Source organism: Camelus bactrianus, chromosome 12 (assembly GCF_048773025.1).
Source record: "Camelus bactrianus isolate YW-2024 breed Bactrian camel chromosome 12, ASM4877302v1, whole genome shotgun sequence".
In the NCBI taxonomy this organism is placed as follows: domain Eukaryota; kingdom Metazoa; phylum Chordata; class Mammalia; order Artiodactyla; family Camelidae; genus Camelus; species Camelus bactrianus.
In genome coordinates this window covers 17636139-17652072 of record NC_133550.1, presented here as the reverse complement: position 1 = coordinate 17652072, position 15934 = coordinate 17636139, and the positions used below count along the sequence as shown (strand labels likewise).

General features: G+C 36.7%; 1 protein-coding gene across 1 annotated transcript; it reads right to left on the bottom strand.

The window, feature by feature from the left end:
- Positions 1 to 5166: 5166 nt before the first annotated feature.
- LOC105076336 (olfactory receptor 8S1-like) lies at positions 5167 to 9058 on the bottom strand. Its single transcript, XM_074375940.1, has one exon. It carries the CDS (start codon positions 6321 to 6323, stop codon positions 5394 to 5396), a length of 930 nt encoding a protein of 309 aa, XP_074232041.1. The 5' UTR covers positions 6324 to 9058; the 3' UTR covers positions 5167 to 5393.
- Positions 9059 to 15934: the final 6876 nt, after the last annotated feature.

The following is a 15934-nucleotide window of genomic DNA, read 5'->3' as shown; positions in this document are numbered from 1 at the left end:
TATATTGTCTCCACAGTTTTGCCTTTTCCAGAATGTCATACAGTTGGAATCAAAGTATATAGCCTTTCCAGTTTGGCTCTGTTTACTTAATAATATGCATTTAAGGTTTCTTCTTAGATAAGAAGTCTTTTTATGACTTGATAGCGATTCCTCTTTAGCACTGAATAATATTCCACTGTTTGGATGTACCACAATATATTCATTCCCTTACTGAAGGACATCGTGGTTACTTCCAAATTTGGGGAATTATTAATAAAGATGCTATAAACAACAATGTGCCAGTTTCTGTGTGAACTTAAGTGTTTAACTCCCTTGAATAAATACCAAGGGGCATGATTACTGGATTATGGCAAGAGTATTTTTAGTTTTGTAAGAAATATCAAACTGCCTTCCAAAGTGACTATCCCATTTTACATTTACATTCCCACCAGCAGTGAATCAGAATTCCTGTTGCTCCACATCCCTACCAGTTTTTGGTGTTGTCAGTATTTTAGATTTTGCCAGTTCTAAAGGGTGTATGGTGGTTTCTCATTTATGTTTCAATTTGCATTTCCCTGATAACATATGTTACAGAACACCTTTTCATATGCTTACTTGCTATCTGTATATCTTCTTTGAAAGGTGTGCATTAAAGTATTTGGCCTATTTTTTAATTAGGATTTTTTAAATTGTTGAGTTATAGGGGTTCTTTGTATATTTTGGGTAACAGTCCTTTATCTGATGTGTCTTTTGCAAATATTTTCTCACAATCTGTGCCTTATCTTCTCATTCTCTTGACAATGTTCACAGAGCAGAAGTTTTTAATCTCAGTGAAGTCTGGCATATCAATTATTTCTCTCATTAATCATGTCTTTGGTGTTGTATCTAAAAAGTCATAGCCATACCCAAGGTCTTCTAGGTTTTCTCCTGTGTTAACTTCCAGGACTTTTATAGTCTGCATTTGATATTTAATTCTGTGATATATTTTGAGGTAATTTTGTTAAGGGTGTAAAGTCTGTGTTTAGATTCTTTTTTCTTTCACGTGTGGATGTCCAGCTGTTTTGGCACCATTTGTTGAAAAGACTATCTTTGCTCCATTCTACTGCCTTTGCTCCTTTGCAAAGATCAGTTACTATATATGTGTAGATTATTTCTGGGCTCTTTATTCTATTCCACTGATTTGTCTGTTCTTTCACCAATACCACACTGTCTTGATTACTGTAACTTTATTGTAAGTCTTGAAGTAGGGCAGTGTCAGTCTTCCAACTTTGTTCTTCTCCTTCAGTATCATGTTTGTTATTCTGGGTCTTTTGCCTTCTATGTCAACTTTAGAATCAGTCTGTCAATGTCTACAAAAATAACTTGCTGGAATTTTGATTGGGATTGCACTGAATCTACATATAAAGTTGGGAAGGACTGACATTTTGGCAGAATTGAATCTTCCTATCCATGAATATGGAATACCACTGCATTTATTTACTTCTCCTTTAATTGTGTTCATCTGAGTTTTGTCATTTTTCTCATACAGATCTTGTATATACATTTTGTTAGATTTATACCTAAGCATTTCATTGTTTGGTGTCAATGTAAAGGGTATATTTTTAATTTCAAACTCCAGTTGTTCATAGCTGATTTTTAGAAAAGCAACTGAGTTTTGCCTATTAACCTAGTATCCTGCAGCTCTGATGTAAATGCCCATTAGTTCTAGGAGTATTTTTGTCAATTGTTTTGGATTTTCTACATAGATGGTCATGTCATCTATGAACAAAGACAATTTTATTTCTCCCTTCCCAATCTGTATACTTTTTATTTCTTTTTCTCGTCTTATTGTATTAGCTATAACTTCCAGTATGATATGGAAAAGGAATGGTGAGAGAAGACATTCTTGCCTCATGCCTGATCTTGGTGACAAAACTGAGTTTCTCATAATTATGATGCTAGCAGTATCTTTAACTTATCAGAGACTACCTATAAATAATATTGTACAACTTCATAAATAGTATTGGAACTATACAACACTACACTTTCATTCCCCTCTTTCTGTCTTATGTGCTATTGTTGTCATACATTTTAATTCTACACATATTACATGCCCCCAAATACACTGTTACTATATTTGCTTTAAGCAGTCAACTATGTTTTAAGAAGATTAATGAATAAGATAAATGCTTTTTATATTTATATGCATGTTTGCCATTTTGGCAAACTTTGTGTAGATCCAAATTTCCATATAGTATCATTGGTCACCTGCCTGAAGAATTTACTTTAACATCCTTGTAGTCAGTTCTACTAACATGAATTTTTTTCAGCTTTCCTCTGTTTGAAAAACTCTTTATTTCATTTTAAGGCACTGTCAAGTGTTCCCTTAAGGGAAGAAATATCCCCTTTTGAGAAACATTACACTAGAGCAGTAACCAAGAAAATAATTCAAAAAACATGTTGGGAAAATCAACAAAAGAAAAGAAGTGGAACATTAGAAAATACCTACCTAATAAAAAAGAAAGCAGTAAAGCAGAAACAAAGGAACAAAAAAGACATGAGATTTATAGAAAACAAATGGCTAAGTGACAGACTAAGTCTAACCATATTGATAGTTATATTAAATGTAAATTGATTTAAACAGTGTAATCAAAGCCTCATTTGGCCAGACTGGATTAAAAAATTAGGTGTAGCTATATGCTGTCTAAAAGGGAAACACCTTAGATTAAAGATACAAATAAAATGAAAATTAAAAGGTAGAGAAAGATGTATCTGCAAACAGTAACAATACGAAGACTAAAATGAAGTACTGATACATGCTACCAAAATGGATGAACCTCAAAAACATATACTAATGGAAATCACCCAATCAGAACAGCAAAAGGAAAAACGAATTTTTAAAAATGAGTATAGTTGAAGGGACCTCTGGGACAACATCAAGCATACTAACATTTGCACTATACGGGTATACTATATTCCCAGAAGGAGAAGAGAGAAAGAGGTAGAAAATATTTTTGATTAGCATATGGATGAAAACTTCCTGAACCTGAAAAAGGAAACAGACATCCAGGTACAGGAAGCACATAGAGTCCCAAACAAGATGAACCCAAACAGACTTACACCAGTTACACTTATTAATATCATAATGAAAATGGCAAAAGTTAAAGGGAGAATTTTAAAGGCAGCAGGAAGAGAAAAAAGGCAGCAAGAGGGGAAAAAAAGTCACATACAAAGGAATCCCTAGAACGCTATCACCTGGTTTTTCAGGAGAAACTTTGCATACTGCAGAAAGCAACCTATAAAAATTACCGTGACATTTTTCACATAATTAGAACACATAATCCTATAATTTGTATGGAACTACAAAAGACCCTGAGCACCAAAAAGCAACTTCGATTTAAAAAAATAAATAAATAAATAAAGCTGGAGGTTCCACGTTTCCTGACTTTGGAATGTACTACAAAGCTGCAGTAATCAAAACACTATGGGACTAGCACAGAACAGACACAAAGATCAATGGAACGGAGCAGAGAGCCCAGAAATAAACTAATGCACTTATGGTCAACTAATCTATAACAGAGGAGGCAAGAATATACAATGGAGGAAAAAACAGTCTGTTCAATAAGTGGTGGTAGGAAAACTGAACAGCTACATGTAAATGAGTGAGAACATTTTATCACACCATATACAAAAATAAACTCAAAATATATTAAAGACCTATATGTAGGAATGGAAACTGTAAATCTCCTCAAAGAAAACACAGACAGTACACTCTTTGACATCAGTCTTGGCAGTAATTTTTTTTAATCTGTCTCCTCAGGCAAGGAAGACAAAAGCAAAAATAAATAAACAGGACCTAATAAAACTTAAAAGCTTTTTCACAGCAAAGGATACCAGCAATAAAATGAAAAGACAACCTATTAAATGGAAGATTTTTGCAAATGATATGTCTGATAAGGAGTTAATATCCAAAATATATAAAGAGCTTATCCAAAATACATAAAGAGCTTATAGAGCTCAATATCAAAAACACCAATCCTTTTTAAAAATGGACAAAAGATTTGAATCTGTCTTGCTTGAAATTATTGGGTCTTACTTGAGTCTTAATATTTTTATCTCCACCATAATGGATGACAGCTGCAGCTTCTTAGCCACTCAAGTTTCACTCCCAGTGAATGCAAAAATTTAGGTGATCACAGGTGGTAAGTACATGTTTTCCATTGAATACCATGGTGTATATATTCTTGTCAGAGAATGCAAATAGAAGATTTGCTGTCTTTTGCACCTTCTCCTATGTTAATTAATCAAAAAACTCCCACTGGGGGTCAAGTGAAGAACATAATTCAGTTCTTAGTGCCAATTTGAGTACCAGTGTGAACTCTTTGTTCCCAGACAACATAATTTGAATTTGCTTCACACTAATAAGGAAAAAGATGTTTTGCAAAATACCAGACTCAAGAAAGGGTCTGTGAAAATGGACTCTGGATTCAGACCTACTGGTTTGAAATGCCAGCTCCCCTTACCTGTAGGCAACATCTCTGGTTCTCACTTATTTATTTGTAAAATAGGAATAATAGTACTTAGTTCATACAAAGTTGTTGAGATAATTAAAGACTATACATATATATATATATATATATATATATATATATATATATATATATATATATATAAACACTTAAGGTAAGGGTCTTTATTTAAAAGTCTGCTATTGTTATTTTGCTTGTTGAAAAACCAGGGAGGAAGCCCAGCTGGCATGGAACCACTGGAGACCTCAGTAGCAGCAGGGCTTGAGCTCTCTCCTGTGAGGAGGCAGGGGTAGAATGACTGGCCTTCTGTGGGTCACATGGTCTCCTTGTGGTGAGTGGGGACAGAGGGCATCATGGAGAGTTCCACTGGGCTACATAAAATAGGGAAGTGTTAATTTCCCAAAGCAAAAGTGGTGTGCAGTTACTGGAGGAAGGGTGAAAAGAAAGCATATTGGGTCAGCAAAAATAACAGATAGTTCTACAACATAAATATATAAACGATACCTTGGAAAATTATCTGACCCATTGCTCTTCCTCTGAAGAGGGCTGACTGTTAATCATTAATCATTCTATGAATAGAGCTTGCCTTCTTAAGCATGTATGAAGATGCTGACATATACGTATCTTTCAATAGCTTGCATGATGGTCAATCAAGACATAATTCCTTTTTTCTAAGAACACTACTTGCAAGCTGAGTTCAGACCAGTATCATATCAGTGAAGGGAAGTGATCCTCATTTTGTAATGCATGTAGTAGAACACTTCTTATAAACTTAAAACACTTAAAGTTAAAAACACTTCTAATAAAGATGTTTCTAAGAACGTTAAAAAAAATCTTAATTTCCAGTTATCATGTATCTTGTTACAGAATAGTTTAGCTTCTCTGTGGTCCTGTTTCTCTGGTCCACTATGTGAAAAAGTTAACATATCTTCTTAACATTCTTCCCAGAGCAACCCTCACCTCTTTGTTCTGCAGGCTGTAGATAAGAGGATTCAGCATGGGAGTGACCACACTGTACTGCAAGGAGAAGACCATCTCCAGGGGGGATCCGGAGGTTGGCAAGAGATAGCTGAGGAAGCCTGAGCCATAGAACAAGATCACAGTAGTGAGGTGGGAGGAGCAGGTGGAGAAGGCCTTGCTTCTGCCTGAGGTGGAGCTGATGCTCAGGATGGTGGAGACAATGTGGGCATAGGAGGAAACAATCATAATGAAGGTTCCAAAGAAATGCAAGACAGAAGAGCAGAGCAGAAGTGTGAAATTGGGGGAGGTATCAGAGCAAGACAGAGGGAAGAGAGAAGACAGCTCACAGCTGAAGTGGGGAATAGTTTGGTCCTCACAATAGTCTAAACTGGCAGCCAGGAGGATATTGATGAGAGCATCAACAAAGGCCAGGCTCCAGGAGCCCCACACCAGCCCAGCACAGAGCTGCTTGTTCATCAGCTGGCCATAGAGCAGAGGGCAGCTGATGGCTACGTAGCGGTCATAGGCCATCACAGCCAGCAGGCAGGCCTCAGTGGCCCCGGTGGCAAACACAAAGAAGGCCTGAGCCAGGCAGCTCTCTACAAAGATGGTTTTACTTTCAGAAAGCCGATTCTCCAGCATCTTGGGGACTGTGACAGATGAGTGGCAGAGGTCCAGGAAAGACAGTTGTCCCAAAAAGAAGTACATGGGTGTGTGCAGGTGAAAATCAGCCCTAATCATCAGCAGCATCACCAGGTTCCCCATCAGAGTCAGGAGGTGAATCACCAGAAAGAACATGAAGAGCACAGTCTGGGTCTGAGGGTCAGCAGAAAATCCAAGGAGGATGAACTCACTGAACATGCTGTGGTTTCCCATAGTGAGAAAAAGATTTACCCTGGGAATCCAAGAGAGACATTAAAACTTCTTTTGTGCCTCCTAATTACCCCACTGCCTTAGCCACCACAGTGGTGCTGGAAATCATGTTCACATATTCCTAAGCTAAATTCTTAATCATCATGATAGTAACTTTGGTATTGTTGCGTGGCACTCTACCACCCCTCTATCAGTTCCGTGTGTAATTTTGTGGACCCTTGTCTCATGCCTCCAGAGGTTTCTTTTATTCTTAAGATGGGTATTAATGCAAACAGAATTTTGGATACTCGGTGGAAACAGAGAAAATTTATTGATGTAGCAGAGTAAGAAGTTAACAGCAAAAGTATAGTCCTTAAGAAAGGGAAAAGGAATGAAATCCATACAAAGCACAGATGAAGTTTTGTCCATAGATAGGAGGAGGGGCCCTTTATCTTTTGTAAACAGAAGGGCAGGTAAAGAGAGGGGACCTGAGGCAGCTGGCTTGGTGGATTTTATGGCTGAAATACAAGAGATGTTTTGATAGCTGCAAAGTTTTTGAAGAATTGTGAGATGAGATCATGAAAAGAGTTTATCTAACTGTCTGTCTGTCTACCTATCTGTCTATTTATCTATCTACTTACCTACCTACCTACCTCTGTGTGTGTGTGTGTGTGTGTGTGGTATGTGTTTTTAATGAGGTGGCGGTGAGGGATTTTGATGAACAAAGAATACAAAACTCAGGCAAATCAAGTGGAAGACTAATTTACTAAAGAAACACAGTAGGATTAACTGGTGATATATTCACCCATTTGAAATTCTGAGGCTAATTTGAACAAGTGTGTGATTGTCTCAGTAATATTTAGCTGCTTAAGCACATGTGTAGAGCAGACATATTTGGTTTTAAATGGGGTTTGATTTTTTTCCAGGCATATGCAGTGACAAAGAAAAAAAAAAGAGATAAGGAAGTAAAGCATGCTTACAAAGTGAATGAATCACAGAAACAAGGGTGGCAAGGAATTAAATGGGAGGCAGTGTGATGCAGAGGATTATGGCTAGGGCAAAAGCCATAAAGTCACTGGTTTGGGTTTGAGGTATTGCTTCTCTAGGGACACTAGTGGAAGCTGGTTGTAAGATTTGGAGATAGTGGTTAGATAGAGGGATGCTTGATATTCAGATGTGGGGCTGGTCAAAGGGAATTAGGGTCTCTCTTCCCTTGACTACTGCTAACCAAGCACTGAATGACTAAGTTCAATTACCTGTCTGAATAACCAGTAGCATCAGGTGGTGGCAATAACACTTTGAGACCCAATGACAAATTATTCACATCCAGGGAAAATTATTCAGCTTGTGCACCTAGTGTTGAGAATCTTGCATTAGGGCAGAACTGGGACGAATTCTATTGAAAATTAATATTTGTAGTGAAATACGTTTACAATAAGGATAAATTATGTATATTATTTTTCTAATATATGCATATTTATTTCCAGTTTTGAGAGGAAGAAAATATGAAAATTATGGCTAAAATTTTCAAGTTTCACTCATTAATTTAGATCTGATTAGTGTCCACTTGGGCACCTAGTGCTCAGATCACCACATCATCTCCAGAGGATACAGCAAAGCAGCTCATAAAGAATCAAAATGTGAAATCCTTTATGTTGTATAAAAGGCCCACATTACCCAGGGTGTGGATGGAAGGGGTTGCCATGTCTCTGAGACATAATCTCAGGGCAATACAAAGAAAAGCCCCTTTTCCTATCTCCCACCTCCAAATATATCCCTACTTACTAACTCAAAAGATTCAATGGAATTATGGGAAGAATTTTATCCTTTCAAGAAGGCAAAAGATGGGATAAGCTTGCATAGTGTATTTGCACACGTATAGCACAGTGACAGGAAGAAAAGCTGCTGTCCAGGGGCTTGAATTCCACAGAAGTGGAGCATCAGATTTCTTTTTAGGGAATTTGTGGAGTGTTAGAGGGATTCCCTCAAAATAAGTAAATAAATAAAATAATAAAAACGAGTCTTTTTTATTGTGGCTGATGTCTAAAGTGTCACCATTAGGGATTTCTTTCTTCTGCTGTTACTAAACATAAAATGTCAACAACTTTGGAAAGTACGACATAGTAGTTTTGTTGCCAGATATTAAACATTATTAGATGGAGGGAGTTTGCTGGATCCTATCCAAAGGAAACACAACTAAGGATTAGTCACTGCAGAATGACATGTGACTTTATCTCATAATGCTGATCAGAAAGTATTAGCAGAGAACATTAATAAGTGTAGGAATGAGTAGGAAGCAAGAGGAGAAAGCGGTCCAGCATATTTTTTGGAATACATAAAATATTCTTCTAAATCCGGCATATTATTGATCTGGGAAGATAGGCCTGATCATAAAGGAGATTAAAGCCCTGAGTTTATGAAGAGGCACCTGGTATGAAATAAAAAATACTAAAGCCAGAGCTAAGCAGGTATTGGAGATAGCCATAACCTATTTTATATTTTTGCTCAGATTGTACCTTGATCCTGTCCTCCATGTCCCAGGGCTAGGCCATCTTAAGATTATTTTAATTTCAGATAAAGCAACTCCCTGAAGCTCATAAGACTGCGATTGATTGATGAGGAGACAGTTTAAGGCATGAAGAGTGGAAAATACACCCCTAATTTCCTACCATATCCCTACCTGGGTTGCTCACAGATGGTGGACTCAGCTTCTCTAAGATAAACAGGATTTATACCTGAGGTTCAGTAAGTGTAGCAGAATGTTGCCAACACCCTGCAATTTAGAGACAGGTATATGTATGATATAACCCAATTATGTCACTTACTGTCTAACTTTTGTAATATTGTTTGATCTTTTAAATTATAATTTTTCCATATGTAAACTGAGTAAACTTGGGGGAAACAACATATCTTACATTTGGAAAGGTTGAATTAGCTTATACACAAAGAGCTGGAAATAGGATTTCTGATATATTGTAATTGTTGAATCAGAAAGAGGAAGAAGAAGGGTATTTCAGAGGAGTCGACCAACGCATGTCAGGGAAGAGATAATCTGAAGCCGTATTGCAGAAGAGCTGTCCCTAGACCTGGAAACAGAGCTCAAACAGGAGAAAAGTGAGGAGATGGGAGACCTCAAAGGGAAGCTAAGTCTCTTAGGAAGCAAGAAGAGAGGAAGGGAGTGAAGGGAAGAAGGAAGTACCTCTAGGAGTAGGTTAGGCAGGGACAAATCATCAGAGGATTCAGAACATGTTCATGCTCATGGCTCCTCCTAGTAGAGACAATATCCTAAGCTTTGAGTCAATAGGTAAGGAGATCGAGGATCAAGTGATATTCATTTTTTAAAAGTTGTACAATAACTTCCCAACTCTGAGAATAGACATAGTTTTCTGTCTAGGAGGCTGAGAGAGAGGGGGGAAAAAAGGAAATACATTAGCTCACATTCCAAAAAGCTTGTCACTTACACAGAAAGTGTTCAGAATCTTATTTGTACTCTTATCCTGTTATGGTTTTGAAGAAAAGAAGGAGAAATATCTTGGAAATTTTAAGTTCTTGACAGGTTGTATTAATTTCTCTCATGTATCTCATACTATCTGTTTAACTTTGACTTTCTGAGTCAGCGAGTACACGACCATTAGTTCACACCTTTTCCTCTATGACTCTAAATATTTTGCTGATAGCATTATCTTAACAAAGGATTCTGATGTCTAGCCAATCAAAAGAGCAGTTAGTTTAGGTTGAACTAAGGAACCCAGAGGACAGCTCAACAATCTATATTCCTAGGAGTTACAGCTTGAAGTTCGTCTGGACTCGTTTGCTAAGAAGCTTGAACTTTTAAAAAGACATATGGGACTTTCTCATGTGTGACTTTTGCAGCTTGCCAACTGAAGCAATCAATTTGAACTCCTAGATGAGCTTTCTTGCTAGTCCGCTGGGAACTGAAGAGAGGCAGGGTAGGAGAAGTGAATTTGGAACCTGTGAAAAAAACCAGCATTTTCCCTTAGGAACATACAGGCCATATGGACCCTCAGAGAATTCACTTGGGATCTGAAACCAGACTCACAGCTAACCTCCAGATTATCTTCTTATATGTGTGTGAGAAATTCAGCTGGATTTAACATTAATCAGTATTAATATTAACCAAGTGAAGTAATTTTTTAAATTAGTATCTTATACAAGAAATAGATGGTCATGAAGAAGTGTCCAAGCAGAACAGAAGTTTCAGTAGCTTTCCTGTGATATCTCCCGTTCTTACCTGACCTCATAGATCAGGGAGCCAGTAGGAAAGAAGTTTCCAGTTGTTAAAGACACCTGGTCTAACCATCGCAGTCACTGGGAACATATTCATAGGAATCAGAATGGTGCTGGCCCTATGAAATACAGGAACAGCAGCGACATCTTTTGATGCCAAGGAATTACTGTTATCTCAAGGACTAATATTAAGTAAATGTCAAGAGGTTTTCATAATTTACTTTTCATAAGTGGTTACCTGGGTAAATGGTCCCATGTCACTTTAGTAAGGCTGGAAGGAAGGTTCAAAATATTTACATGTGTGCATCTGTGTTAAATTATTCATTGTGACATAACTTATCAAAGCAAAAACTTGAAAACACCACAGATCCCCATAAGTAGATGACTAGTTAAACACAGTATTGGACACTCACATGATGGAGTATTTTTAAGCTGTAGAAAGGAAGGGTATTGCTATGGAGTGATATCTGGGACACACTGTCAAGAAAGCAAAATGTAAGGTTGTCTAAATACTATGCTAACTTCTGAGTAGCAAGCACACACCCATGTGCATACAATACACACACAAATTTGTTTAATTTTCAAAACAGAAACATTAGAAGTATAAAATTTAAAAATGATTACGTATAAGACGATGGAGGAAACAAACAGGGTAGGGGGAACAAGAATGAAAGCGACACTGCTTTGAGTGCACTTTGTTACTAGTATGGACTTCTGAGTAAAACTTCTGAGTTTTACAAAATAAAAAAGATTACATTTAAACATCCTAAAATTAAAAACAAACTAAAACAAATGAGCCTAGTTGTATATCAAAGTAGTGCTATAACCACAATAGAAAAGAATTATTTCACCTGACCTTAGATTATAGGATTTTAACTGGACTGCCCCAGTGAGGTATTTCACTCAGTAGTCTTATTGTCAGTAATAATACTGGTATTGTTTTTGAAACTACTAGACATATATTTGAAAGATAAAACAAATACTATGCTAATATTGTTAGGAACATATATTTCAGCATCAGACAAAGTGAGACAACATAAAATCAAAGAAGTAAGAGTTTTTGCAATCTTAAACTTGAGTTTGAAATATTCATGAACTTGTTACATTTTTTTCTCTTTAAAAGGCTCTGTCCATTGAAAAAGCCTAGAAGTAATGATACAGTAGTAGTGATCATCTATGGTGCCCTGAATTTGGTTTCCATATGCCATTAAAGGAACCAGGATTCCTTAGAAAAATGGCTGATTACAGGTTCAGGACATGAAGTGCACATAATAAATCTGTGATTTTTTTTTTTTTGGTCCCAGAAAGTAAGAAATGCATCATCAGGAGGACATAGCAACATCCCACAGGCCAAGAATGGAGTATATACCAAGTAATGACTGAAATTGATTAAAACACATTGAATATATAAAAAGACACAATTTAATTACAATGGACAATCAATCATTCAGTTAATCAATTGATAAAAGGATAGAAAGAAAAAGTTCATTGAACATCAATGGAGGTTGCACTGAAAATTTACAATTAAAAGGAGAGAAATAAAGTAGTTGTTACGACTTCTAGTATGAATTACACTCCAGAGTAACCAAAGAAACCCTAATGGATACAAGGACATACTTCTATTAGATGAATTCCAGCTAATAAATGCAGAAGGAATAATAAAATTAGAAGATTACCATTTTGAAACTTCTAACAAAATAACTGCTCAGGCAATGGTCGTAAGTGGTTATAAATATCTCCAAGTAAAAAAAGAATGGGAAACTTTACAATCAAGAGATGTGATTATCATCACCTGAAACCACTGATCCATCTTGTCATCAAAATAAATAGAATAACCAACTTCATATTTCTCCTGATGTAAGGCAACATGAAGCACACAACTCCACTTATGCAAATTTTAAGAGAGGACTCAAGTCTTAAGACAAAATGTGGGATAGGACGAGGTAAGTAACAAGAAAGAAAACTGGGTAAATCCAGAATGTAGACACTCCACAGGAAAACTGTACAGATTTCTTCAACAACACAGCAGTCACAGTTTTCAAATCTGCTCAGAAACTGTGAAGACTCCTGCCTCGGCTGTGAAGTAAGCTTGCTGTAGCATACATGACAGCCCTAGTTCTCCTCTTTGGTAGGATCTCCCGAATCCATCACCTTCTCCAGCATCTGGCTCTGCTCTCAGGAATACTCCTTGTCTATTATCCTGCCTGGCAACACCTGAGATGAGCAGTGGCGAGAATGTCCTTCTTAGCAGCTGCATAGCTCTCATGCTGCCTGCTTTTTACTGGTGCCTGGTGATTCAGTACCTGGAATTTTCTTTAAGGATTAATGTAACACTGGCTTTTATAAGGTAAGCTGCCACTCCCTCTGTAGGTAATCATAGCTCTAAATCTTGAATAGACTTGATTTTTAAGTCTAAAGATCCTATTGTCTTAATTTTACTTAGCAAGCACGGTCTGCATCACCTCTCCCACTCTCCACCCTCCCCCCTTAGCTGGGCTATCTTGAAGCTATCTGAATCAAAGGGCTTAGGTGAGAAAGTTACACTTAAAACCTCGTTTTGCCAGTAGGTTTCTGTCTTTTAGTGTGGAAGGAATTTAGTCTTATCTCCGATTATGACCATTGGATCAAAACCAAATGCTTATAACTGTATCAGTTTCAAGTACAGGACTTATCTCTCATAGGACTTTGCTGAAATTGGCAGAAGGCCATCAACACCCACCGATACCTTTTATTTTTACTAACAACTCTTCTAATGTTATGTCATCAGTCAGCATTGGTGACTACCATGTACACTATGCATCCATCTGGGTTCAGCTGCCGTCACAGAAAGAAATCTGATAGCGGAATCGGTGCTTACAAAAATCATTAAGAAGGGCTGGAGGAGCAGAGACCAGGATGATCTCCTAGTTAAGAATGCACCCAGTCCCTAGGACCACTCCTTTGCCGTAACAGGGAAAGCTGCTGCCGCTGGTGCGGACAGCCAAGGAATCAGGCAAGTTCTACTGTTTCGTTGACTGTAGTCATGCCATGCAGTAGGAGAGTCATGCCACTTTCAACCCAGATAAAAGCTGTCTCTACTATCATAGAAGATGCTAAATCAGGAAGACTTCACCACGGTTACCCACTGCAGAGTCTTGCCACCTCAGCCATGATATAAGTCAGCAAGATGAATGCCCTACATCTTGCCTCTCTCCTCCTAGGATATTTCAATGAATGTGTCCGACTGAAACCCCCCAAAATCTTCTTGAAACCTAGATCCAACAAAGTTTGCAAATACAATTTTTACCTTCTAGTTTCTGGACACTAGAACAGGACTGGAAGGCATGTAAACAAATGCATTCCACAGTATCTACTACACTGGATACAACAGTAATTACATAAAATTTGCCAGCTTTTCACTGTACTAACAGTAAGAACCTATAAACAAAATTAAGAAAACATTCCATTTACAATAGTGACAGAAACTTTAAAAACGTATGGGGTACATTTAATAAGGATGGCATGAATGCCCATGAAATTTTATTTAGGGATATAAATGATGTCTAACAGATTGAAAGAAATATTCTTATTGTGAAAGTATTCTTATTGGGATGATGCAACATCATTAAAAATGTCTACTATCTCCAAACCAGTTTTTAAATGTAAGGCAATTTAAATTGTAATCCCAAAGAAGGACTTTTTTGAAGTTAAATAAAGGCTATGAAAGTTTATATAAAATAATGAGAAGGAATAATGGTGGGGGGGGGTGTTGAGGCATCTCATCTTGCCAAACACCAAATATTTAATAAAAAGATAAACATTGATTTAAAATTTTAAAAACCATAAACTTATCTGAGATTTTAATGTGTGATTCAGCTGCCATTTTAATTCAGTTAGAAAAGAACAGCTTATTTATTAAATGTTGCTGCCACAGTTGTTATCCATCATAGCTTTATGTAGTTAGACATATATTTCACACCATGTAAGTATAAACATGAATTCCAAATAATTATAGACTTAAATGTCAAAAGTCTTAGAACTAAGTCTTAGAAAGTATATCTAGGAAACTATTTTTAAATTCAAAGGTGAAATAGAGCTTTACCACAAAGGGTAAAGAGATTTAATGTTTGAAGAAAATAAATCATGTATGAATATATAAAGACTAAAAGCTTTTGCCTGGCAAAAGACACCATAAACAAAGACAAGAACAAACAGCAGAGCTAAAAAAAAAAAAAAAAGAAAAAAGAAAACCTGCTGCATAGAATACAAATGGTCAATATATCTGAAATGTGAAATGCTCTAAAAATACTGATTAAAAACAGCAAACAAGGCTAAAGAAAAATGGGCTGTGGATACGATCTTCACAAAAGATCAAATGCAAGGACCAACTAATACGTGAAAAGATGTTAATAGTGCCTAGTGCCTAGGGCAGAGGAATGCAAACTGAAATAAAAATGAAAGAGCACTGTGTAATGAACTATAACACCGCAGGCTCAGCAGGGTTAAAGGGCACTCCCTGCTGGTGGAGATGTGAAGCACTATAGCGTAGCGTACCTGGAAAATAACTGAGTGACATCAGTTACAATTAGAAATACACGTACACTTTACAATTCTATTTCTGGGAATCAATCCCAAAGAAATAAAAACATTTAAATTTCATGTTATACACTCAAAAATGTTTACTGCAGCATTTTTGCAGTGGTTCAAAAATGGAAGCAAGTGAGCCTAAATGTAGAGGAATAGTTTAAGAAACTACGGCACATTCACAGGATGGAATTTTATGCTGACACACACACAAAAATGAATTAGAGCCATGCCATTTGAGGTGTAGTACAGCTTATAAATTATTAATGAATCAAAAGCAAACAGAAGAAAAATGTGTATATTATATACAGTTTTTAAATAAACACAGATGGAAAACTTCCATATGTATATATATACGCATATGTGTACAGAAGCTTGAGCATGAATATTTAAGCGCAGAGAAAGCTAAGAAAGATATGTATTCTGTGATTAACATGGGTTACTTTGGGTGGAGAACAAGCAGGAGAAGATGTGGAAAGGATCGCAAGCCAAAAAAAAAAAAAACCCACCAACAAATAGACGGTATGATATGATCTCCCTCAGGTGTTTATGTAAAATGATGTCTAAATAAATATAGATATGCAAAAATGGTTCCAAAAAACGACACTACACAGAAATTAAATTTATTCTCCTTAGTTAAGAAAAAAATAAAATTTACTCCCAGAAACATTCTCTAGATTATTGGAGATAAATATTCATCTGTTACCATTTTTTTTCAACATGGAGTTCTTTCCTTTCCCAATTCCAATCTCATCTTTCAGGCCATGTTGGTTTTGAACCCTGGAACTCAACAGAGCACCATGGAAGAATATAGGATACAAGGA

Excerpts from the sequence above, each read along its gene's own strand:
- LOC105076336 (XM_074375940.1), bottom strand. The coding sequence starts at position 6,323 with ATGGGAAACCACAGCATGTTCAGTGAGTTCATCCTCCTTGGATTTTCT.